This window comes from Hydractinia symbiolongicarpus, chromosome 6 (genome assembly GCF_029227915.1).
Source record: "Hydractinia symbiolongicarpus strain clone_291-10 chromosome 6, HSymV2.1, whole genome shotgun sequence".
In the NCBI taxonomy this organism is placed as follows: domain Eukaryota; kingdom Metazoa; phylum Cnidaria; class Hydrozoa; order Anthoathecata; family Hydractiniidae; genus Hydractinia; species Hydractinia symbiolongicarpus.
In genome coordinates this window covers 14494000-14518486 of record NC_079880.1, presented here as the reverse complement: position 1 = coordinate 14518486, position 24487 = coordinate 14494000, and the positions used below count along the sequence as shown (strand labels likewise).

The window sequence follows — 24487 nt, the reverse complement described above, 5'->3', positions numbered from 1 at the left end:
GTTGTAAGGTTTATTTGATTGATCTGGCTGCATCTCTTGATAGGAAAGCTAGTAAATGCACGGAACAATATGATTTGGTGTACGAGCAGCCACGAATTTCAATGGAAACAAAAACCACGACATAGTAATCATAATCATAGACGCTCATCATGAAATTTCATTCTTTATTTTCTTAACCATTGTAGGTTTTATGGTGGGCAAGGATGCCGAAGCAGGCGGAATCGCAAAAAACGGTGCAAAGATGGTCACAGCTGTATCCTGCGCTAAAGTTCCAAAATTTACCGTTATAATTGGCGGAAGTTACGGAGCAGGTAATTATGGAATGTGTGGAAGGGCATACGGGTAAGTGATGTATTTTTCGTATTTTGTTATGTTTTTGCACTGCTGTGAATAAAAGTCAAATTAGCTTATAACTTCAAAATACCCCTTCCTAATCGTTGGCGGACCCTGAAAACCCTGAATTTAAATAATTAATCTTAAGAACCCTTCAAATTAGATTAAAACCCCAAAAGACTCTGAAGATTTTGTAATGAGTAGTTTGCCAAAACTATGCGCATAGACTATTTTTGCTTTTCAGGTGTGCAAGACACTTCTTTTTAAGAATAAAAATCTTTATTCAAGACCCTCAGTAAATGACCCTGAATTTGATCCAAAGAATTCGCTAGACATTGAGCCTCGGTAATTACGCATGAGGTTTAATGTATTTTTTCACCAGCTGTCGTTCGAAATAAACATTTCCTATTTATATATAGTCCACGATTTTTGTACATGTGGCCCAATGCGAGGATTTCAGTGATGGGTGGTGAGCAAGCTGGCACCGTGTTGTCCACTATCAAGAAGGTTCAACTCATGAAACAAGGAAAAAAGGTAGTAATTTTTGTCATTTACGGATTTATAGCCAACCTGAAAATGTGGGATTTTTTGAGGAATTTTATTGTAGAGAAAAATTAGGAATACCTAAGGACGAATGTTTGTGTTCAGAGCAGTGTGTGTTTATCTTCACTAAAATACCACCAGGGTTTTTTTATGCAGGGTTCTTTCTTATAAGCTAATTGGAAAACTGGTATTTAAAAACCTAGCAGCCACCTAATAGTTAAAGATCAAATATTCACTAATACTTTTCGACTACTTTCATTCGCCAAAATGCATTACACAATTTTTTTTATAAGAAAAACGTTTATTACAAAATTTGAAAATATTAAGAAACTTAGCTTGGCTCAGTTTCTTAAGCTCCTCCATACCATAAATTATTACAGTGAGCTCTTAGCACTTTTTTCAATTGATCAAATAGCAGACAAAACTAGAACTGTTAAAAAAAGAAACAATCCTTTATTTCTCCAAACAAAGCTTTTAAACGTTTGTTAGATGTACTGTACAGGGGGTTAATGAACTACTAACTGAAGAAACTGTTAAGACACTGTTAGCCTCAAAATCAGAAAAATATCAGAAACTTAACCTCAGTAGCTAAAGCTGGTTTGTTATAAAAAAGCGTGTAAACAATAATGCTTTGTTAGAATTCTACTTCCCGACTACAAGAATCAACGAGTTTCGAGTTTGATCTCGAGTTGCAAACACTTGTTTGTGTAATGCCTGCCCCTTTTACTTGTTTTTGTTTCATTTGTTGTGTCACTTATTCTTTGTAGCTGACAGCGGAGGATGAAGCTGCGATCGACAAAGAAATAAAATTACCTCTTATTGAACAGTTTGATAAAGAGGGACATCCATATTATTCCAGCGCAAGGTATTATATTATTTTCACGAGTTCGCTGTTGAAAGTACGTTTCATTTCATCTTCACGTTTCTCAAAGGCAGGTTTTTTATATATAAAAAAACTTACATAACTTCATTCCTGGACTCAATTTTTCAATTTGTATGCTATATAAGCTCTTTCCTGTCCAAAGATTCATTATTTCACCAAAGTTTAAAATTGTGACCACCATTTTGAATTTTGCGAAATTTTGGACATTTGATCAAGGTTTTTCAGTTCCAACTGGAATCTTGAAAATAAATAATCATCACTTTAAAGAAAAAAAACTTTGTGAATAGATAATAAACATTTCTGTCAGAATGTCATTTTGGTGGCAAATATGAATAAAACACTGTTAACAAATATGGTTGCGCCAACATGATGTTTTTCTGATTGTGAATTGCCCTGTATCAAGATGAAACTTTGGGAAGTGAGTTTTTGACTATCAATATATATTCTTTAATTTGTAGGCTTTGGGATGATGGAGTTATCGATCCGGTTGACACTCGTACCGTGTTGGGACTTAGTATTAGCGCTTCACTTAATGCACCAATACCACCAACAAAGTTCGGAGTATTCAGAATGTAATAAAAAACGAATGATCACATGAGAACATATTGTACCTTTTTTTATATAAAATAAATAATATACAATAACTTTCTGTAGTCTTTACAATAATATCTTGATGGGGAAAAACGCGTGTTGTTTTTTTTGTTTCAAATGGCCCGGAGTATCAGTGTGCGTTTCGGAACCAAGACAGGGCAAGCGGTATTTCTTGTCATTTATATTCTACGCGTCGTCATAATGGCTTCGTGTAAATCTTTCACGATCCGCTATTTAAAAAACTACGGAACCAAAACGCGCTCGTCTTTTAGTTTTTGTTGTGTAACTTCCAACGTTCGTTGTAAACTAAAAGAAGAAACGGTATACTGTTAATTTATGAATTAGCATACGAATTAAATTCAACGTCATTTTGTTAATTTATATTTTATCCTATTTCTTACAATTTGAAAAAAAAAATTGATTTTTATCTCTAAATGTGTTTCTTATGAGTTTATTTCAGCTTTGGTGAGAAAATTAGGTTGTTTATTTCTGATGTATTTGACAATTGCTTTATTTCAAAATGTTATGACAGAAATTCTTAAAAATTGTTTCGTTTGGGTATTAACATCCAAGCTTTCCTTTTCAACTAAATGATCTAAGACGCATCTTACAAAATGTGAACTCGAGTCTATGAGTCATTAAAAGAAAGACACAAAACAGCCGAAACCGACAGAATTATACCGAGTAGAATCTGATCAAAAGATCAAAAAGATACATCAGATGAGCATCTTTCAATATTGCAGTTTAAAGTGAGCCGGATAATAAAAGTTGAGATATTGGAGAAGTATTAACAATGAAGACAACATGCTTATATGGAACAGATATGCTGTCTCTGTATTACTTGTGGCAGGTGATTGTTTAATGAGTGGCGTGTCATAAACGTCTTTTTATGTCAGAAACGTATCTACAGGTTCAGCATCAAAGGGAACCTAACCTAAGGTACAAAATGATGCTGGACTTATATTATAGAGTTTATAAAAAGTTGGTTAACAATTCTTTAAATTTTTCCCAAATCTCTTTTCGTTTAAAAAATATTCAGATTTAGAGGATTTCAGATTTAATTATGCTGCATAAATTTTGACATTCTACGTCTTCCGTTATTTAGACCTGTTAAGAGATGTGCATGCAAACTTTATCAATGCATAGATATTATAAAGGTTGAATGATTAACATAAATTCTAATGTCTTGATAACGAAAAGAGATTTTTAAAAAAACATCATTTTATACCATAACTGGGAGCCGCAGACGAACCCACTACATTACGTGCGGCAATATGTTAGTGATGAACTCAGATAGTTTATCCGGATGGTGTGTATGCATAGGTGAATATTTATCATAGCGTCGTCTGCGGCTTCCAGTTCTGGGAACCGCGGATCGAATCCCGCTCATTGCCAGGCAGTATGTTAGTGATGAACAAAGTAGTTCTTCTTCAATATGACTTACACGCATTGTACTCGCCCGTCATGATCAGAGGTCGGATCGGGGTGAAATATTCTCTGTTAAGAATGAAATACGGATGTGCTATGATAAATATTCACCTATATAAAAAGGTTTTTCTAAAAAAACCTGTGGTACCTGATTCTGTATTGTTAAAACGCTTTTATGAAGAAGTTGGAAAATTTATCAATCGAGTTTAGCAGTTGACAGTGCCACTAATCTTAGCCTCTTGTTTCCAAAAATCGTGTTTTTTATATAAAAACGTGATGCAAAGTGGACATTATAGAAATATGTGCTCGTAGAACTTTCGTCTTCACCACTCGATCAAATATAGAGTCTTTTTGGGAATGTTAACATTCCCTCTCGTGCAAGAAAATAGTGATAAACATATCTGTTTAAATTAACATTGAAATGTAGACATAGCTTAAAAGAATTAATTTTCGCGAGAATGTTTTAAAGAAACGAGATAGCTCACTTGACTACAATAACATTTTTCTACTCAAAACGGCAGCTAACGACTTTGTGCTAAGATGAAATTTTCTTATTACAACCAGTGGGTTTCTTAGCTAGTTATTGAGAAGTGTTTAGTAGAAATCTAGTCTATTTAAATTTCTGCACGAAGCAACAAACTAACACAGGCCTAATTTTTCCTCAGGTTTCATGGTAATCGCCATATACCAATATCGCAACCAAATATCATTGGAATTTTTGTACAAGTTAGAAGCAGCGAAAGAAGATGGTAGCTCATCAGTGGTGAAAGATATACGAGGAGCGGGTGAGTGACGCTGAAGTAAGAAAAAAATGTTCTTCACAGGCTTCCGAGAGTTGTTTATATTATTTGTAGGTTGCGCACGAAAACACTTGCTATTTTGCGAATTTAGTACAGAAGTTATTTAACACTCGTTATATAAAGCTCAATAAAACTCTGTAAGAAAGTCCAACATTTTACACCTTTAAACTCTTTTAACCCCCTTATACTTTTTTTTTCAAAAATGAAAAAGAATTCGGCTAGAGGTACAACTGTTTTTCATATTGTTTTTGTATACAATCTTAGAACCGTACGTGACCATAAAAATGAAGTGTTTTTACAGAGATAACAAAAATTATGGAGAGAGCTGGGAGAAAATTATGGAAAACACCGAATGCCATTTACGACTGTTTAATAAATGTTTTGAAAATCGCACGGTTGACGGACGCCATGAAACACACGTTCTAACGTTCAGCAGAGAAGAGGACATCGAAAGATGTGTATGTACAGATTTATCGGGGTGGTGCCAAAATACGTGTTCACACATACCAAAAATAAAGTGTTGCTTGGATAAAGGAAAAACACCAGTGTTGTGCAGACGTTAAACGTAGAAGCGCAGGTTACAGATGCAGTATGTTCAAAAACGAAAGATGATAGTGTTCCCCTAACAGATTAAAATGGTAGCCGTTTCGCTTTTTCTGACCTTCAACAGCATGTTACACGTGAAATCAAAATCAACTTACGCTTTTATTTCCGCTTGGTATTTTTCTTCCTGTTCACGGATTGTTTTCTCACGAATTTGTTGCATAGAAAGCTAAATGTACAATGGATATTGTTTTTAAATCTTAATCACAGCGTTTGTTTTAAGAGAATATTTTGTTGTTTGAATAAAACATGTCTTACCAAACTATTTTCGCTTCCATCTCGAAAATACATTCTAAGAAAACAAAAACACATTGAACAGCAACAAGCAGAATCCAAAATAGTCCCGCATATCCTCTAATTAATACGCCATTGTGATAGTTTCAGTTCTTCAGGGCGGGACACTTATTAGAGGGCGGAGTTCTTATTATTATACAACGTTTTTATGGTTTAAAGAAAAAGGCAACTTCTCACATAAAACATCTTGGTTGATGCAAACAGATTTTCTTTTAGTTATACTTTTAAGGAAATAATTTCGCGGATTTCGGTTTAGGGGTTTTTCCGTAAAAATTAATTTCCGCGAAATGAAGAATATTCGCGAAATTTATACTATCACTTTGTACAACTATATAAAGAAATGTCGCATTTGTATTATGCGACGCCAGGGGTGGTGATATTAAAGAATTACAGCGCAGCACTTGTGGCTAAAGATGCGCCCGCCAGTAAAACAAATTTTACGACTTACTTTTTACTACCAGTTTGATAAACCTGGTCGATATTTTTCGATACGTAAATTTCAATAACATATCGCTCTTCGTGTTGTTTCAAACTATGATTGGATAAAAAATCATGCATTCATTCATTTATTCAATTTAATCGACAATAATCTTCCAAAATACAACACGCAATACCAAAATAAGAATAGTTTAAAACTTACTCGTCAGCGCTAGTACCCGACATCACTTGAACAAATTTAATCTAAAAAAACTCATTATCAATTTTGTATTTCGTGAACAGCAATCGGATGATGGAACATCATTACTTTATTCATAAAATTACTCGTTTTAGATTAACAAAGACCTAGAAAAGACTCGATTACCCTAACAAGTTTTGCCGATATGACCACCACTTTTGTCAGCTTACTACCACGTAAACAACTTTCAGTTCACTTTTTCCGAAAAAAACTAAAGATTCGGCTATCCAGAGAATAAGCGAGGGGCGTGGGGCCTTAATTCGATCACTCCAGTTGATCACGTCGAAGGTGTATGTTTTTCTACCAACATGAAAAAAAGTTATGAATACGTTTTTCTATTTTCGCGTAAAGTACTGTGTCAAGTTGCCGACTTAAATTTGGATTTTGGAGCCGCAAAATAATTTTGATAAAAAAAGTGCTTAAATTATAAATTTAAATTAAAAATAAAATCTTTTCTTCGCCCCTTTTGTAAAAAGCTTTTCAAAAAAAAAATTATTCGCGCAATTTAAAACCATCAAACAAATGTGAATTTTTTTTCAAAGAATAAATGAAAATTCATTACTTCATATTTATCATGCTTCACACGTGGTTTGAACGCATCCAATAACTCGTCCACGCCAAGTCGGACATTATCTCTCTATAAAATAAATCAATAAATGTTTTATGTAAAACGAGATGGAAGTGTGCATATCCCCAGAGTAAAAGTTTCTCAATTTTGTTCTTTATTTCGTGAGAAATTTACGCGATTTAAATGTGAAGAAAATTGTCGTTAAAATGGATTTTTACAACCAAGAAGTTTACACTGAGTTAAAAACTTCTGACTCGTTAAACCAGTTTTTTTTACTCTCTCTGTCGTGTCCCAACTCGAATTTTCGCCACAGGTAAAAGAATGGATTTACAATGTCTTATAGTGAATGACTGGATTAACACGAGAATCAGAGGGTGACTAAAAATGTTCTTATTTGAAAGCAAATATTCCAGAAAGCAGAAGTTCTTTGTTCGCATGGATCGTCTTTTATAATTAAGGGTTCTTTTGCGTATCTCAAGAATTTCCAACAAGTTTGTCCTATCTGTCATGTCTAAAGTTGATTTCTATTTGATGTTATTTCGCGTTAAGCAGGTGCGTTAATTAAAGTTTTTTTACTCGTAATGGAAATGTCTTTCACTTGAATTAGCTACCGCGCAAGATAAATATCAAATTTTTTGATGTTATACTGCGAGTTAGCGTGAACACACTTTTGTATAAAAAAATGAGCGCATTGTGTGTACAAAAGCTTTTTTACAAAAAATATTTTTTAAATTGCGGTTTATTATATTGCCTTGTTTTACAAACAATACAGGGACCTAAAATTCTGACCGTTTTCCTTTTTGATTTTTCCTTGTTTTTAGTCTACCTTATGGAAATTTCAACAAATTTCCTCATCAATATCGATATCATCAACAAAAAGAATATAAAGCAGTGTCAATTTTACTTGGAATGAAAACGTCCTGAGGGCCAGAATATTAATTAACGCGAAAAAAATTAACGCGAATTAACGCCAGATAAAAATCAAACCCCATAGCACAATCTCTATTGCAAGCAATAGTTTCCCAACGACCAGTAACTTTAGTTTTTACTGAACAACGCAGCAACAGAGTGGACATTTAGGGACACGACATTTACCCGACATCCCCTCCGAATAGAAAACACCAACATGGTTGGACCGAACTCGATAATATACACGCATACCTCTTTCCGATTAATGTTGATACCTAACACTTGTCTATTATTTGCTACGCCAATGTATATAACTCCACCTCGACCACTATTCAACATGGCGCATATCGTTCTGTAAAATACGACCACCATAGATCACACAGACATTGTTATTGCATGCATACTTTCAGAGACTTAATTGTAGCAGGAAGGTGAGGTTATCAAGAATGATAATTTTATGTCTGAAATATATTTTCATATAGATTTGGGACGCCGTATTTGCTGACTTTACCGAATTGATCAGAACAACAAAAATATATGCTCAATAAAAAAACAACGAAAAATCTAAAAACGGTGGAATTTAGAAACACTCGGAAAATTTTAAAAGATTTTCAAAATCCCTTTCAGGAAAATGACGAGTTCCACTTGCGTGGTCTCAGCCTCTCACAAACCCGTAAAAAGCAGCATACATAGAAAGATCACTCACATTCCAATATCAACAGCTTTGATGCTACGAATGCTGTGCCCATACCTAAACAACGATGCCAAAGATAGGGGATAGTTATCTGTTATCCCAAGAAAGCAGTCTATCTTTTATATTCATTTACCATTTCATACTACAGTTTTACAGCACCATACAAAAAAATTAAACTCACATGAACGCATTTCTCTCGTCTTCTTCCACGTTTATCAAACTTCTGTAGAAATAACCTTCTACGTGGTTCAAAGAAAGTCTCTGTAAGAAACAAGATGGACAGATAAACATATAAACAGGAGTCGCTATAGCTGTAGTATTAATCTTTTTTACAGAAGAACCACAATCCAATTACAAATTTGCCTGTCATTGTCAAAAATGGCGAAAAAAATCATCTAAACAACACTCTGCAGCAAGAAATTGACGCAGTCAGTCATATGCCCGTATAAAGCCATATGCTTTTCAATAAGTTAATAAATCACCTTCTAAATATCAGTACAAGCCTATTTCGAGTTTCTTATAAACATCTTTCTTATTAGAAGAGATGCGTACCTTTTCAATACACAAACAGCTTTCATCTACATCAGTATCGGGACCTGTCTTATATCCCTCACTCTTCGAGTCACATTCGTCACCACTCGACACAACTCCTCTTAACTTTTTAACAAGATCGTCCACAGAAAGTGAAGCATAGGTCGGTTGTGGTGCCACTTCACCAGGTCGCAAACTATAAAAGAAAAAGATGTTTGGAAATTAAATTAGAAATGTTCAATAGTAATTCCAAAAAAGGAAAGATTTCTTCGCAACATTTTGTTATTTATCATAGCCTCAAATTCCCAACAATCAGGGATGTGAATATTTATAAATACACAAAAGAATTGATGATACACTGTTTACATAAACAGGTGATGGTCTTACTTTTTCTTTCTACGTCGCTTTCTTACTTCTTCTAAGATTTCTTCACCACATAAATTGGATAGATTGAAACAACCCTAAATTTAGAAACCATCTCGTAAAGAAAAGGAGACATTTTTTTTAATTTATAGACACTACTCCTGAGACATAAGAACTGGTTTAAAATTAAGATGCACCACTATTTTTATTTATGCACTATATATATTCAATGTAGCCTCTGCAATTTCTATACTGGTACTGCTATCAACGAGGGTCCTAAGAATGGGGCCCCAGTGCATTTAAAGCTCCAATCTGTGCTACGAAAGTCGTGTAAGCACAGCATCTGCTTAACTAGACATCTGCCCATCCCTTTCTATTTCTACTAACCAAAAATTCAAATTTTTATAGTCTTTGGTATGATTCAGCCGAAAATGGAACCTGCAATCTGCCACACTAAAAGCAAGCATTCTACCAAAAGACTACATTAGTCAGGTATCCTGTCAACAATTTGTTTAGCAGATGCTCATCACGTTTTAGTAGGATGCAACAAAATATGCAAAGCCAGGAATCTTCGTGTGGCTTACAAACAATATATATGTTAACTGTTCGTTATTTAAAGTGAAATCTATGGGAGTCCGCCCGTTGTACATATCAAGAGTATTGATATGTCGTGCATCTCTAGCACAAAGTAAAAATTTATCCAACAGAGGGATATAACAAGTTTGAAAAAAAATTAACATTTCATATGTCAAGTCATCTTTTAGTATTATTGCGATTGTCAGATAATTCAAATTTCCTCCCACAAATTTTTAATACAGTTTGTTAAGTGTTAAATAAGTATCTCCTGTTATCTTGATAACTAAATAGGACACACAGCATTTGATCAATAGAGCATGTTCAATAAGAAAAGAAAAAAAACTCACCTTAAGTGAGTCTATCTGATCTTCAACAATTCCCCGCACATCTGGAGCATTTATTGGATCAAGTAATCGCCTTTAAAGCAAGAACAAAATTTGGATATCTAGGCTTTCTGTTACGTTTGTCCTAACATCTCTTAGGTATTGTTTATATGGAAAATGTTCTTTCAGAAACCGGGAAAATATTTTTGATGATTTTAGGCCTAAATATAAGGTTTACATAATACAGATTTGGTTCATGGAAAATTCATTTTCCAATATAAACAAAATTTTTCTCAATATGCGGGATAGATTTATTTCAACTCAGCAAAATATTTAACGATAGATTTTTATCATTCGTTATTTTCGCACACAGGGAAACGTTTTTTGTTCATGCCATACAAACAGTGAAAATAATATCATGCTGAAATATTTTCCTGCTAACACAGTGAAAATAATTTAAAACAGATAATATAGAGGTAACTAATTTTATTAGATTATGTAAACACAAACGTTTCCTTATTTAATACACCATTTTTTACAGCCTAACATCGTAAGTACATGTTTAGGCAACACGCACGCGACAAAAAACGTTTTCGAAAATGTTCTGTATTTATGACAAGAAGTATGAACAGTCATTCAATAATTTTGTAAAAAAGCTGCATTTTAAAATTTTTTTAAAAAAATCAAGAAGAAAGTTAAAATTTTAAGAATTATGCTAGAAAGATTAGGTAAACAAAACACCCAAGCAACCCTGCTTCAAAAAACAATTGTTTTTGTCGCTATTTTTTTTAACACAGTAATAAATTCATGCAAAAATAACCTACCAGCCATTTCCTACTAAGTTTTTCACAGCTTTCACAATCAACTCCTTGTTTTCCAAGTTAGTTGACGGCATGCGGTAGATCTTGATTAAAATCAGCAAACCATTTGATGTGGCAATATGCTTACGATTTTGTATACACTCCATTAACAGGTTGATTAGGCAACTCAAAAGAACTTCGATGCACTCGTTATCTTCAATATGTTCTCTGAGTAGATCTAAATTATAAGCAATTAAATTTCAAAAAAAATATTATAATTAAGGTAATGAAAACACATATAAAGAAGAAATGTTCAAGAATCAAAAGTACCTAAGATCCTTTTACAGCCACCCATATGACCAATTTGCGGTCTGATGTTAAAGTTGAGTGACAAATTGGAAAGTGCAGCAAGAACCTTTTTAACAATTTTTTTGTTTGGTACGTGACATAACTAAAAGTATTGTAAAATATTGAGATGCATATTTCTTGCTGTACTAAAACTGTAATAAAAGTAGTAACCATCCAATTGTGAAAGAATAATCTCCCCTGTCTGGCATGCACAGTACGAAGGGTTCCTCTGTAAGAAATATAATATTTCAAATAGAATGCCTTGTGGGTTCGTGTTTTAAACAAAGTTTCTTTATGATAACATTTTTAATACAAAAAGTTCAGTAATAAGTCCACCGGCAAATTATTTGATACCAGCAACAAAAAACTGTTATTTTAAAATGCAAACAACATTTGAACACCCACCTTAAATAAAGCTTTCGTTCCACCACCCATGTGTATTTGCATGCGCAGTGCATGACTTGTTGCTAAGTTACTTAATATTTCTAAAAATATCAATTTTTCGCAGTGTTATCCTCATGCGAAGCATGATGGTTGGCAATTCTTTGGGAAATAAAAGCATGATAGCCCACACTCACCTGCAGCATATTCGAGGATTACAGTGTTTTTTGGAGCAGCTGTTATACCTTCCAATACACATAAATTAGCCTGTGAGGTAAGAAAAAAAATTCTTTCAAACTGAGTAAGCAACATTGTGCATATATTATACACTATTAGTACTAAACAGCTTAAAGCTCACCTGATGTGGAATATCGTTGATAGCATTGGGAATTGGAAACAGTAGGTTATTCCCAATTTTTACAACAATTCCGTAATCAACAAGCATGACCTGGCAACTATTACTGCTTGTGTCAACTTCCAGTACACACCCACGAACCCAGCTAGTGCCAGTCTCTTTTGTCACAGCAAAACATACTCTAGTACCACACTTTAAATCACAAAGTGTGCAGACATCTGAAGTGTATACCTAAAACAGTGAAAAGAAAGCTCTACATAATCAATATCATATAACTAAAATATTGCGAACATTACACTCCCAAAATGCTATATTTCATTTCATTTTACAATTCCTTATTGCAAATTTCAATCAAGTGTTGTACGTAATGGTACGCTTACAAGAGACCGATATTTTTTTGTGTTTTTACATACTTGAATTAAAAACTGTTTAATTTAGTGTCATCAAAGCTAATTTGAATTTGAATTTTACAACCTCCATTCTATCATGACGAAGAATTTTTACCAATATTTTCTTCGTATCAGCACAATTCATATTCCCCAAATACCACTATAAAACGTATTGATAATACTTATATTTGAGGTATCTCATTTCTTACCATGTCCCATGATTTGCTTGAAAAGTGTGACAGATTAACTGATGATTTATAGAGAAATAAACATAGCAACAAAAACTTACATATTCTTCTAATAATTTTGACAGTCTGTTTATTTTAGAATGAGCCTCTGAGTCAATAAAAGCCCAAAAACAGTGTGCATCAACCACTTTGGTAATATGGAAATCTGACCAAATCTTCTCATTACTCTAAAATTTGAGCAAATAAAATCATCATTAAAAATTAGTTTAAAAAAAGGTAATACTTATTAGAGGTAAAATCTGTCAGTTTATGACAGCTGATAGGGCCAACGAAATATGATGATCTGTTTCGTGTTATAGTCTAAAAGATAATGCATAGTGCGTTTTATTCCATTCAAAAATGCAAATGTGCTCGCATTTTACAAACTAAAAAAAAATTTAAGGCCACAGTTTTAAATTATTTTTTAAACAGGAGTAGAAACCGTCCCTTGAAAATACTTTAAATATAACCAAAACGTTAATGTGTACCATAAACAAAAAATAAATAACGAAAATCAAACAACAGATTTAAATAAAAATATAGACTAATTCATTATAGAGATATTGACAAAAAAATGAACTATTTTTTAAATGGTGGAATGGAAAAGGATGGAAATTAGCAGAAAGGCACAAAATCAACATTAAAGCCAAGTGCGCTTGGTCACACAATACTGATAATTAACTTTCCTTGGTCTTCACTGTTACACACGTAATTTCTAAAATAAGCCAGGTGCTTACAGTAACTTCCTCATCACTTTGGATTACTTATTATTACAGTTAGTTGCATTTAAAAAAACATGTCAGGCTCAACAGATAAATGACTGCATGATTTTTTTTAATTAAGTTAACTAAATAGCTTCTTTTTTTTCTCACGTTTATTCATTTCTTTCGCTTATTATCTGTTGGCATCTTTCATTTTTTATTACCTTAGGGAATTCCAGGAGACGCGTGCGATCGCACGCGCACGCGCCCACACACGTGCAACAGCTATTCAGGCGTGCGATTCATCGCACGCGCTAATTACGCTCTTTACTCGCGTAAAATAAAAGAAATTAACGAAGGAATTATAAAAGTTGATTTTCTACAGCGTAGTTAATATCGCCGCTTAAGGCTTTGCTTTAAGCATTTAACTATTAAAAACTGTATTCCGAAACTCAATCGTTTTAAATCGACAGCTTCAACTGTATCATTAAAAACAGTTTATAACCACTTGTGGTTAAATTAAATTTTTTTAAAAACGTTAATTAAACGCCGTGTATTTTTCCCCGTGTTTAAATTAAATGTGTTTTTTTCTGCCTGTGTGAAATTAAATGTTGAACATTTTATTTTAAAATTCTTAACTGCATAAAAGAACATAACATAACAATCTAAACAACAACTTTAAAGTATTCCAAACAAGCCGTCTCCCAAAATCTAACAAACAAAACTTGAAACCTTAATAAATAAAAAATGACTCCAATTTTTACCATTTTTATAGATAATAAATAACCTACCGAGAAAATATAACCCTGGGAACAAGGTCGGGGATAAATAGCACTACAAACAAAATGGCAGACCATTGCAGTAAGTGCAACGTGTGGCACGTGTCAGCGTCTCTTCGTCCACTGCTTAAATTTAATTCTTTGTTATTTACCTATTATAAATTACTTCCTACAACGAACTAAGGTGTTTTGTTAATATATTTAGCACTTTTACACCACTTAAAGAACACTCACGGGACTGATAAGAGTGAAATAAACCAGGAAAAAAATCGTAAAAAACGCACGCGCAAATTTTCTAAAATAGATTTACGCGTGCGATGTGTAGCACGCGTGTTTTTTTCTTCGTGGAATTCCCTGCTTTTCCAGTTTTATTTGAATAAAAGCTCTTGTATTTTTTCTTAGAACTGCAAAAATAAAAAACGTAAAATGCAATGTAATGTTTTGAACAAATTTTTCTCTGATTAGAGCTGTTGTTGACCTGCAAGCTCTCTGCTCCAAAAACCAACGCCAATGATTGGAATGATTTCAAGGACAGAAAATCCTGTATAATAACCAATTAACATCCATGTAAACAGCACCTCATTTATATCAAATACATGACGTCATGCATTAATCAGCATAATTATCAAAACTGTTAAATCAAAAAACTGACCAAGATTTTTCAGAAACATGAACAGATTGATAGACAGCTTTTAAAGCTATTTTATATGAATCCAACTTGTTTTTTCATGTGAGGTAAGCTAAAGAAAACTCACCAGATTCAAAGAAGTACTTTCCACATTATTTTCCTCTTTTAGCAGCGGATCTGGCCAAGCGAAACCCAACTTGAGAAGTTGTTTATTAATGTTTACGTCTTCATCAGTGCTCGTATCATATAAATCTACAGCAAGTATACTGAGAACACCTGAAATAAACATTTATATTGTTTGAAAAATGCAGAACTAAACGAAATGGTAAGTAATATAGATAGGTATAATACAAGACAGATTTAGTTAAATCAATTGAAATTAAGTTTATTTGTGTTTTATTGTGTCAAATAATACTATCTATATTTTTACAACTTTTTACTTAGCATTGTTTTCTTTTTTTAGAAAAAAAAATCAAAAATGTAAAAACTCCTTGCCCAATATTTCTTTAAAACTCAAACTTGACAGGTCAACAGGAATAAGAACAAAATAAACAAAATAAACAAAATAAACAAATTTCTCTAAACATTCTCACAAGAACATAGGTTTTTAAAAAAAACACTGACAAGTATGAGGAGAAAAATACACTTTACCAAAAACATGTTATTTTTTGTTTAACTGTGATCCCTGCTTGTGAATAAACCACAATTACACATTTTAACAGGTAGCCCTTGTGTTTGAAGTCATTCATTCACTTTACCTCGTTTAGTTTCAGCACTCTGTTGGGGATCAATTTTGCCAACTAATTTTCTTCCCTCTGTGAGTTGTTTTGTAAGATGTAAAGCATCGTCTGAAAATTCCGTTGTTCCAAAACAGCAGTTGGTATGACTGCCATTGAAAAACACATCACATAATTCAACAACCTTGTTTATGATTCCAAGTGTTACTATAAAAGATAGTTGACTAGCCTTTATTTTGTCTATTCGACAGACAATTCTTTGAGAACTAATTTTTCCTTGTTCTCTAGTTCTGCATTCATTTTTTGTGACAAAGTCAGTCCAAAATTCAATTATTATTAGTATTTCCTTAAACCATGCAAAAAGCAACAATTAGCCATAATGGAGTGTTGCTATCTATGCTTTATAAAAAAATGACAACTAGCAGGCTAGTTAAAAACAATATATAATGGCTTGAAATCTTGATTAATTTTACAAAGAATTTGAAGTTCTAAAATTTAAAACCAAAGTTAAAAATAAAAATAAATGTGATCAGGTCAGGGCAGGCTTCTTTGCCATGTTTTACTGTTTAAAAACATTTGACACAAAAACTTATTGAAAATCCTTTAATGAAGGTAATATGTTTGAATGTGTTCCAAAATAAACAAATCTACGTACCTAGTTGCTGCTGAAACTTAGATCCAGAACTAGTTAGCAATACAAGAAGTTTAGCTGCTTGCTCGTGAAGTAACAATGTTTGATTTAAGTGTTCTTTGCTTTTTCCTAAAAACATATAAACATATAAACATAATAAATATAAAATAGAATTGCCCCAACTTACTTACTTCCAATCAATTAGCTATGTTAAGTAAAACATTGTAGGCAAGCGCAAAATTTTATTTTATTTATGAAAACTGATGTTTAGCTACTGTTGCATTTCAGTCATACCCTCTTCCTGTTGTTTATATTTAACATAACTTTATCACTTTGAAATTGATATATAACAGTTGTCTTAAGCAACAACACAACATACAGGTCAAATTTTTCTAAGGCATGAAAGTGGCATTACATGTACCAGAATTATCACGAGAAGAGATCATAGCCAATAGATGAACTGCTCCATTCAGCTCAATGAATTTTTCTTTATATACATCTCCATAACAGCAGAGTGCATACATTAAACTTGTTGAAAGGATAATAACCAAAATGTTACATGATGATCGACATAGATCTAAAAATGGTAAAAGCATAGCAAGATATTTTATTTTTATCTATGTTTACGTTTGTGTTGAAATATTAGAGTTTGTTCACCTTTAAAATATTTAACATTGAATGAAAACAGTCTCACCATCATCAAAAAAGGTTTCATATGAACAAACTAGTTAAAATGATGAGAAAAAGAACTTTTATACAGTTTAACCCTAAAGATTCAAAGGGAGAGTACTTAAAATGTAATGTGTCTCAGTCTGTGGCCACTTTTTAAAAAAATTGTTCTCACAGATCAAACTATAACAAAACACATGGGTATCAGGTGGCAACATTGCCACTGATACCCATTTATTACAAGCTTTAAATTATATTATAATGAATTAACAATGATTGCTTTCCATTTTGTTGACTGTGATTTAGCTCTACTTTTAGTTAAAATTAATGCTTACATATTGATATAGCAGCCATTAAAGACACCGTAGTGATCGAAAAAATGTTAAGCGTGTATTGATCTTCACATAAAACCAGTTGGCTGATTGTCTGACGAAAAATGAAGCAAAACTAATAAAATCAACATGACTATGCGAGAATGGACTCTTGTCTGAACAGTATTTTCAAACAATTTTATTTATTTTAGCATCTCTTGTTTATCTTTATCTTTATAGTTGTTAGTTTTATTTGAATCCTGTGGTGGGCTTGACAGTATATATTATCCATAATTATATTCCCTCAGAACTGAAAACAGTCCTGGCCTACCCTTTTTACATTTTACTAAATATATGCGTGATATTTAATAAGGGATGTTTGAACAGGCACATATGCTATATTTCGCTGCTGTTTTTATCTAACTTGATTTGTTGTCATCAGAAATATTAAATCTTTTCATTTTGGCCTAAACAACCTAAAATGTCTCTTGAGGATATGCGTTGCTGAAGCTTAGCCTGAAAAGATCAACAAATAAACACTTTTACACTATAATTATGGCAAAGATTTTTATTTGTTACTTTTAAAATTAACTGTTGGCTGTCTTAAGTAGGTGGCTATCATTGGATTATACTGTGTTTCTATGTTAGGTTAACTAAAACTTACTGACGAGTCCTGTCATTAAGCCCTTTCCAAAATATTCTCTTGCTGCTTGTTTACAACCAATAACATCATTGTGGATTATGGTTAATGCCTTTGTTAATACATTATCTGGGCAGCCTCTCGGTCCTAGAACTATCAATAACTGCTCTATCTTGACATTAAATGCAGCCATCGAATGAAGACAAAAATTATCTAAAAGTTAAAAAAAGTCACAGTAAAGTAAAACCTATTCATGTGACACATGTTGTTGCATAATCTTCTTGGAGTATTTATGTTATTTGTAAAGTGATAAAACTTAATTTCTCAAACACTCAAACAACATGCAAAGCACATACTTTAGACATTACAGTTCAGAATAAAATACAACTCATTTTATTTTGTTTTCTCATTGTCGAATTTAAGCAGAATGAAATAGAGGAGACAAATTGACATTTTTTAAGGATATTTTGCTGCGAATGAGAATACAAAAAAAAATTAAAAAAATAAGGATAATTAAGGAGAAAACCAATTTCAATTCTCTATCTTTAATGTTACATACTATGTTCTATGATAAGAAAAATATACATTTATACATATAAATTATGCCTGAAAGGTAGAAAATATAGGACTTTAGGTAACAGAGAAATATGTCTTATCTCACTGGTGATGAGCAATCCATGAACACATTTCCAAAAAAGTTACGATGAGAAAAATTAAGAAATAAGGAGAAATTAAGGAGAATAGCTAAAATTTCAATTTTTTTAAAAATACTTTTAAGGAGATTTTCTTTTTCTAAGGTTATTTAAGGAATTTAAGGAGGAGTGGTCAGCCTGTAACAGGATCTTTTTTCAAGTAGAAAATATAGGTAGGTTGAAAAATAATAAAGGCGTGCAAGTACAAAATAGCATACTCAAAATAATCACACATCCTTAAACAAGAAGAATGAAAGCACCTATACACCAAATCTTTCTTTGGGATGTTTGAGCAAATAGCCAAATGCTTTCTAAAGATTTGTTTACACCTCAATATACCCCTCCCCAACCTACGTAAGAAACATCATTGTGCTGCAACTGCAAAACACATAGTTTCAAGGTTCTCTGGAAGTACACAAAAAGAATTCATGATAGCAGTTACATTTCAAAAATGTAATTACACACTGCAAGAAAGTTTGAATTATGTTTTTCAAGAAGTTTAAAAATTAATTCTGACCCCCTTATTACATCATTGACAATGCTCATAAGGTCAGATTTGAGGATTTAAGTGGCTTTTTTCTGGCGTACATAAAAAGGTAAACGTCTAGAAATATCAAAGTTCTCACTTTTTTTTCGGAATTCAAATCCTGTGTATATAAATTCTAACCAACTTCAAACTTCTCGCCTTTAACTTCTACTTCCAACTTTTACTTTTTTACTTCAGATGTGCCCACTTTCCACTTCTGTAAGTGAAAGTAATTTCTCGTACCTTCTAAATTTACTTTTCTTCTTCTACTTCTAACCTTTTTTATCTGTTTTAACCTTACACTTTACTTTTCAATATGACTTTTCTAGACTTTACTTTCTGCATTTTTTTTATGGACCATTATATACATTTGTTTTTTGTGTGTCAAGAGTAACCTTTTTTTAAAAGTCATCCGTTTAAATTATTCCAGCAAATCAAATTGAGCAGTTTTAAAGGCCAGGGAATTCTATAAGTCGCCTGCGATCACGCCCAGACACGCGCAATATCCATCCAGGCGCACATGCTGAATACGCTCTTTATCACATAAAAAGATGAAAAAATACCAAAGAAATTATAAGAAGTTATATTTCTAGAGCATAGTTAAGTTAATGCTTACAGCAATGCAAAAAGCATTTAACAATTAAAAACTTTATTTGAAAAATCAATCGTTTAACATCATGAGCTTCAACTGTATCATTAAAAACAGTTTAAAACCATTTGTGGCAAAATTAAATCATTTTAAAAATGTTAATTAAATGCAGTGTTCTTCCTGTGTTAAATAAATGTTTGTAAATTTAATGCCATGTTTTTTCTGCGTGTGTTAAATTAAATGTGTGTTGAGCATTTTATTTTAAAATTCTTAACTGTAAAAGAACATGCTTTTAATAAATAAAAATTGACCCCCGGTTTTACCATTGTTACGAATATATACAAGATAACCTATGGGAAAAATGTAGCCCTGGGGACAAGGTTCATCATCATTATCATTATTCTTGGCTTAACGTCCGTTTTCCATGCTAGCATGGGTTGGACGGGGTATATTAATCTGATCTAGACTGTGTTAGACCTAAACTCAACTTCCTCTGTATCAAGTCTGTCCTTATAACCTCCTGCCAAGTCTTTCTCGGTCTGCCTCTGGGCTTTGCCCCAGAAACTATCAAGTCTCTACACTTTCTTACCCAATTATCCTCCTCCATTCTTTTAAGTGCCCCAGCCAATTCAATCTTCTTATCTGAATAACATCTTTAATTCTACGGATATTAGCCTCGTTCTTAGCTCATCTGAACGCTTTCTCTCCCTCAGGTTAAGGGAAATAACACTATAAACAAAATGGCAGACCATAGCAGTGAGTACAATGTGGCACGAGTCAGAGTCTCCTCATTCACTGCTCAAAAAGCTTATTATAAATTACTACCTACAACGAACCAAGGTGTTTTGTTATTATCTTTAGCACTTTTACACACTTAAACACTTAAAAATTCTCTAAAATAGATTTAGGCATGCGATGTGTAGCATGCGTGTTGTTTCATAAGTGAAATTCCCTGAATCCCGGGCCTTGCCATGAGAGGATTGATCACACGTGCAAAATCGTATAAAATGTAAAGTGATTTTTTTATATAGCTGTGTAAAATATGTTACCGAGTAACATCTTTTAAAAAGACTGCAAACCACCGCATTGAATTGGCTGTAAAAGATTCTTTCACAAATACTGACTTTGTCGATGTTCACACATTTTATCCGCGTTTTTAATATACTTAAAAACTCAGGCAAAATTAAAAGTGAGATTGAGGCAGCACCTGAAGCATTAAACATAAAGCACCACACACTTGTAAACTTACTGGAACAGATTTGTGGGACACAGCTTTACAGCATTCCAGAAACTATTAGCTTTGTGGCCCACCATAACAACAACATTTGAAAATGTTGTTGCTGATAAAAATACGAAATCTGACACTCAAGCAAAAGTCATTGGATTTTTACGTAAACTAATGTCGTACGCCTTTCTTTGCAAAACATGTTGTTACCTAGACATTCTCGAACTAATTACGACCCCTTCAAAAAATTTGAGTCAGAATGTTCAATGGCATATAGTGTCAGTCCAGTAATCAAAGAATCCATAAGCAATCTTACAGATGTTATCAACACAGACAATGAGGAGATGCATACAAGCCACTTGGCATCATTTAAGTTAAACGATGGTCAATTAAAACCATCGTTTTTGAAAGACGACGATCCAACTGTGCCGCTTGTAAACATGACTAATTTAAATACAGGCTTCGACCAGATAAGTCAGGCCTAACAATAAGAAAATAACACCAGAGCAATAAATCGCTCCCCAAAGGTTACAATAATTTAAACTGGCCAAGAAATCTGAATAAATAGAATAAGTTTATAAACACATGTTTTATCACAAAGTCTTTTTTATCTATTTTATTTTATCTTTTTCATATATTTTGGTTCCTTTTTACTGTAAATAATAAGAAAGAACATTGATTTCCATGTAAGATGAATTGATATTGCTCAGCCAGAAAAACTTTTTTGGGAATTGGGGGAGCCTTTAATGGCTCAGGTAGTTTCTCATTTCTCAGAATTGGGCGAGCCTTTGTGTGAGCAAGAGCAATTGCTCTCCCCTAATTGATAGGCCTGATAAGTGTCATCTACACCCATGCTTGCTTTATTGAAAGAGATGCCATGATTGAATGGAAAGCTTTCCAAAATTATGCAATGTCTCATCACACTGCAGTCAGCCCATCAAATCTATGGATGAAAGTGTTGCAATACAAATTGTGGGAGTACAAAAACATCCGTCTGTTGGTTGAGCTAGTTCTGTCTCTTTCTGGGTCAAATTCTACAGTCAAGAGAGTTCAGTCTGTAAACGGTGTTGTTATTAGATAAAAGATTAAGCATGAAGCATGAAACATAAAACTATGGAGAATCTGATGATCAATGACAAAATATGGTCGATACAAGAAAAAGAGGAGATTAATAAAAATGCTGTTGATAAATATTTGGAGAAGAGAAGGTTCAAGTGAACAAGTGTGCCGTCAGAGAAGATACCACGTCTAAATGAAGACAAAGCTAGGCCTACTGGCAGTTGATCTTTAATTGAAATCACGGATGGTGATGTTGATGAGGATGATGACGAAGTAGTCAAAACTGCTGAGTTGTGTTATGAAGAATAGACTAACAGTTATACAAAAAGACTTCTTAATTTTAACATTTCCCAAGTAAGTACGAGTTATTTTTTAAAAAGCCTTTTAACAAAAGGTATCGTATTACATATGAACATGGTTCACTTCATTGGTCAAAAAATTAATGAGTTATAGAGAACAGAATTCCCCAAGTTTAATTTGAAGATGGCAGCAGGGTGACGTATGCTCCAATATTGTTTCGTTAGCTAGTGATTTTCTTTCAGCATCTGATATAAAGTTAATATGGATTTTAATAATAAATACCATGTTTTAAAGAACCAAAGAAAGCCTGGTGAAAGAAAAACATTAAGTTTAGAGACTTTAGCGGGTGCGATTTGTCACACTCACAACTAAAACTCATCGTAACGCCTGAATCACGTGATGTAGAAGTCTGATTTCTGCCAATATATATATAGACATTTTCCAGCAACTTCAAAGGAAAATAAACACACCAACTATGCCTGTAACAGAAACTTTGTATTGTAAGATGTATAGGTAAGAACATATTTGCATCACAACATACGATGAGAAATCCCTAAAAAAGTACTTCGCATAATTAAGAAAATTATGTCAAAAATCTTGAAAATGAATGAAGACTTTTGAAAAATTAAAAACACTCATAGACAGCTTTTCAAGCTTCTTTACATTAAATTGTTTTTCATAAGTTAAGCTTTAAGAACAAAGGGTTTTTTAAAAAATTCTAACAGACTTAAAAAGTAACTTTTTGTCCTGTAACACATAAATAATTTATGTTATGCCCTTTTATTTTTAAAGTAAACTCCTATCTTATAAGCAACCTGTATTTTGTCTATATGCGAAATGGTTACACAGCAGGAATAGCTGTCTCTGTGTAATTTTACAGATGTGACATACCACAAAAGTTAAGACAATTCAGGTTTTAATGTTTACATTTTCCACAGTAAGCCCTTCTTTGTGGCGTAATGTTGCCTTAGTGGCCTCTTTGTGATGCTGCAGCTTAGTGGGTAGAACTATCGCACTTTGCGTGGGAGACCAAGGTTCCATTCCCCTTGGCGGCGATTTAATATGGGCAAGTGAATGTTACCTTAGCCCTAGGTTAACCCAAGCAAAGTAAGGGAAATTGGAAGAAGATGCGGCTGTTGGATGTTGTAGGTAGCTGTCTGACAGAGCACAGAACCTAATTGGGTCTGTGTATCTCGAAATGAGCATCAAATATTCTAGGACTCCCCATTGAAGACATGGCCCTTCCTGGAAATAATAGACAGGGTATATCCCTCAATATACAGGTTAGCCATTTAAAATATGCACATCTGTCTATCTATCTTTAACAATTGCATGACAGGCAGAATGATGTGCTGATGAAATGGGGATTTTTCAGCCCAATTCTTTTTACGGACACATTGTTAATCATTGAGTGTAGATGGATAATTTCTGATTGACAAATTGAGATATGCCTATATTCATTTAAAGCGGTAACAATACATACCTTTGTGCGAAGATACAAACTGAAAAGTACCTCACTTCACCAGTGCCCACATCTTTTTGCCTGTCAAAAAATGCAAACATTCAAACAAGTCTAAAGGGGGAGAAAAATGTTAAAAAATTTCTGTGATCCAGGTAACCATCCAGGTAGGTAGAAAATAAAATGACAGGCGTGCAAACATGAAGATGTTTATTTATGTATTCTTTTATTGTGCCTCTTAACAGAAAACAATTTGACATGCCTAGCTAGCAAACTTCATAAATGTGGAAATATGATGTCGCCTCTATCAATCCGGGAGATAACACTAAAAGGGAAACGGTTGCCCATGTTAACTGTTTCCTAAACTAATTATTTAATTTTAATAAGACCATTTCACAGAATTGTGGAAAGAGGCTACGATAATTTTTTTTCCTGCGGCGAAACTTTGCGGGAAAATATTCCCTTTCTATTGGTTAAAAATTTGTAGTTGAGAATTTGTAGTGTGCTTCTTTTAACCAGCTCTGCGCAGATTCCTTTCGATTTTAGTGGTTTCCTGATTGGGAAACCATTGCCATATATCTTGCCTGTTTAGGGTAACAGTTACCCAAATGGGAAACCGTGAAGTTTCCCAAATGGGAAACCGTTTTCCAGATGGGTAGTGGTTTCCCTTTTCGTCTCAATTCACAAATTGTCAAGCTAGCCAACCAGCTACCCTGGCCCAGCAAAATTATTTATAATTTTTATGCCTTTAAACAACGTATACTAATTTATGTATCTAGCTGATTCTTCACCTTGAAAAAGAGTAATGACTCGATTATGAAATTGTAATAAGAGAAAAATTATGATATACTTGCCGTTTAAAAGGTTGAATCCACGTGGTTGTCACAACTTTCATTTTCCTTTCGTTTTTTTTTTTGTTTTTTTTT

The 24487-nt window shown here is 33.2% G+C and overlaps 3 protein-coding genes across 7 annotated transcripts in view; 2 read left to right on the top strand and 1 right to left on the bottom strand.

The window, feature by feature from the left end:
• Positions 1 to 2443, top strand: part of LOC130647120 (methylcrotonoyl-CoA carboxylase beta chain, mitochondrial-like) — a 14063-nt gene extending 11620 nt beyond the window's left edge. For both annotated transcript variants that reach the window (XM_057452863.1, XM_057452864.1), the window contains exons 13-16: positions 186 to 342; positions 753 to 867; positions 1644 to 1741; positions 2218 to 2443. In XM_057452863.1, coding sequence (XP_057308846.1) covers positions 186 to 342; positions 753 to 867; positions 1644 to 1741; positions 2218 to 2335 — 488 coding nt within the window. In that variant the 3' untranslated portion in view covers positions 2336 to 2443. The remainder of the gene's footprint in view (positions 1 to 185; positions 343 to 752; positions 868 to 1643; positions 1742 to 2217) is intronic.
• Positions 2350 to 24487, bottom strand: LOC130647118 (uncharacterized). 4 transcript variants are annotated; one of them, XM_057452860.1, is made up of 25 exons: positions 24416 to 24477; positions 23586 to 23645; positions 17736 to 17924; positions 16513 to 16668; positions 16116 to 16220; positions 15482 to 15667; positions 14851 to 14999; positions 12678 to 12803; positions 12003 to 12230; positions 11842 to 11911; positions 11669 to 11748; positions 11246 to 11366; positions 10940 to 11153; positions 10140 to 10209; positions 9241 to 9314; positions 8875 to 9049; positions 8504 to 8583; positions 8335 to 8379; positions 7881 to 7980; positions 6714 to 6788; positions 6116 to 6156; positions 5924 to 6007; positions 5440 to 5473; positions 5280 to 5350; positions 2350 to 2656 (listed from the first exon to the last, which is right to left on the bottom strand). In XM_057452860.1, exons 3-25 carry the CDS (start codon positions 17902 to 17904, stop codon positions 2593 to 2595), a joined length of 2517 nt encoding a protein of 838 aa, XP_057308843.1. In that variant the 5' UTR covers positions 17905 to 17924; positions 23586 to 23645; positions 24416 to 24477; the 3' UTR covers positions 2350 to 2592. The 4 variants fall into 4 exon arrangements, 3 of the variants coding, with proteins under 3 accessions (XP_057308843.1, XP_057308844.1, XP_057308842.1); XM_057452861.1 differs by lacking the exon at positions 23586 to 23645 and having other exon boundaries at positions 24416 to 24487; XM_057452859.1 differs by lacking the exon at positions 24416 to 24477 and having other exon boundaries at positions 23586 to 23932.
• Positions 3097 to 5424, top strand: LOC130647123 (uncharacterized). The gene is made up of 3 exons (XM_057452869.1): positions 3097 to 3200; positions 4444 to 4563; positions 4843 to 5424. Exons 1-3 carry the CDS (start codon positions 3155 to 3157, stop codon positions 5139 to 5141), a joined length of 465 nt encoding a protein of 154 aa, XP_057308852.1. The 5' UTR covers positions 3097 to 3154; the 3' UTR covers positions 5142 to 5424.

Excerpts from the sequence above, each read along its gene's own strand:
- LOC130647123 (XM_057452869.1), top strand. The coding sequence starts at position 3,155 with ATGCTTATATGGAACAGATATGCTGTCTCTGTATTACTTGTGGCAG. Across the intron at positions 3,201-4,443 it reads CTCTGTATTACTTGTGGCAG|GTTTCATGGTAATCGCCATA; the intron begins GTGATTGTTTAA and ends ATTTTTCCTCAG. Across the intron at positions 4,564-4,842 it reads GAAAGATATACGAGGAGCGG|AACCGTACGTGACCATAAAA; the intron begins GTGAGTGACGCT and ends ATACAATCTTAG.
- LOC130647118 (XM_057452861.1), bottom strand. The coding sequence starts at position 17,904 with ATGGCTGCATTTAATGTCAAGATAGAGCAGTTATTGATAGTTCTAGGA. Across the intron at positions 11,749-11,841 it reads AATCCTCGAATATGCTGCAG|AAATATTAAGTAACTTAGCA; the intron begins GTGAGTGTGGGC and ends TGATATTTTTAG. Across the intron at positions 8,584-8,874 it reads GCTGTTTGTGTATTGAAAAG|AGACTTTCTTTGAACCACGT; the intron begins GTACGCATCTCT and ends TGTTTCTTACAG.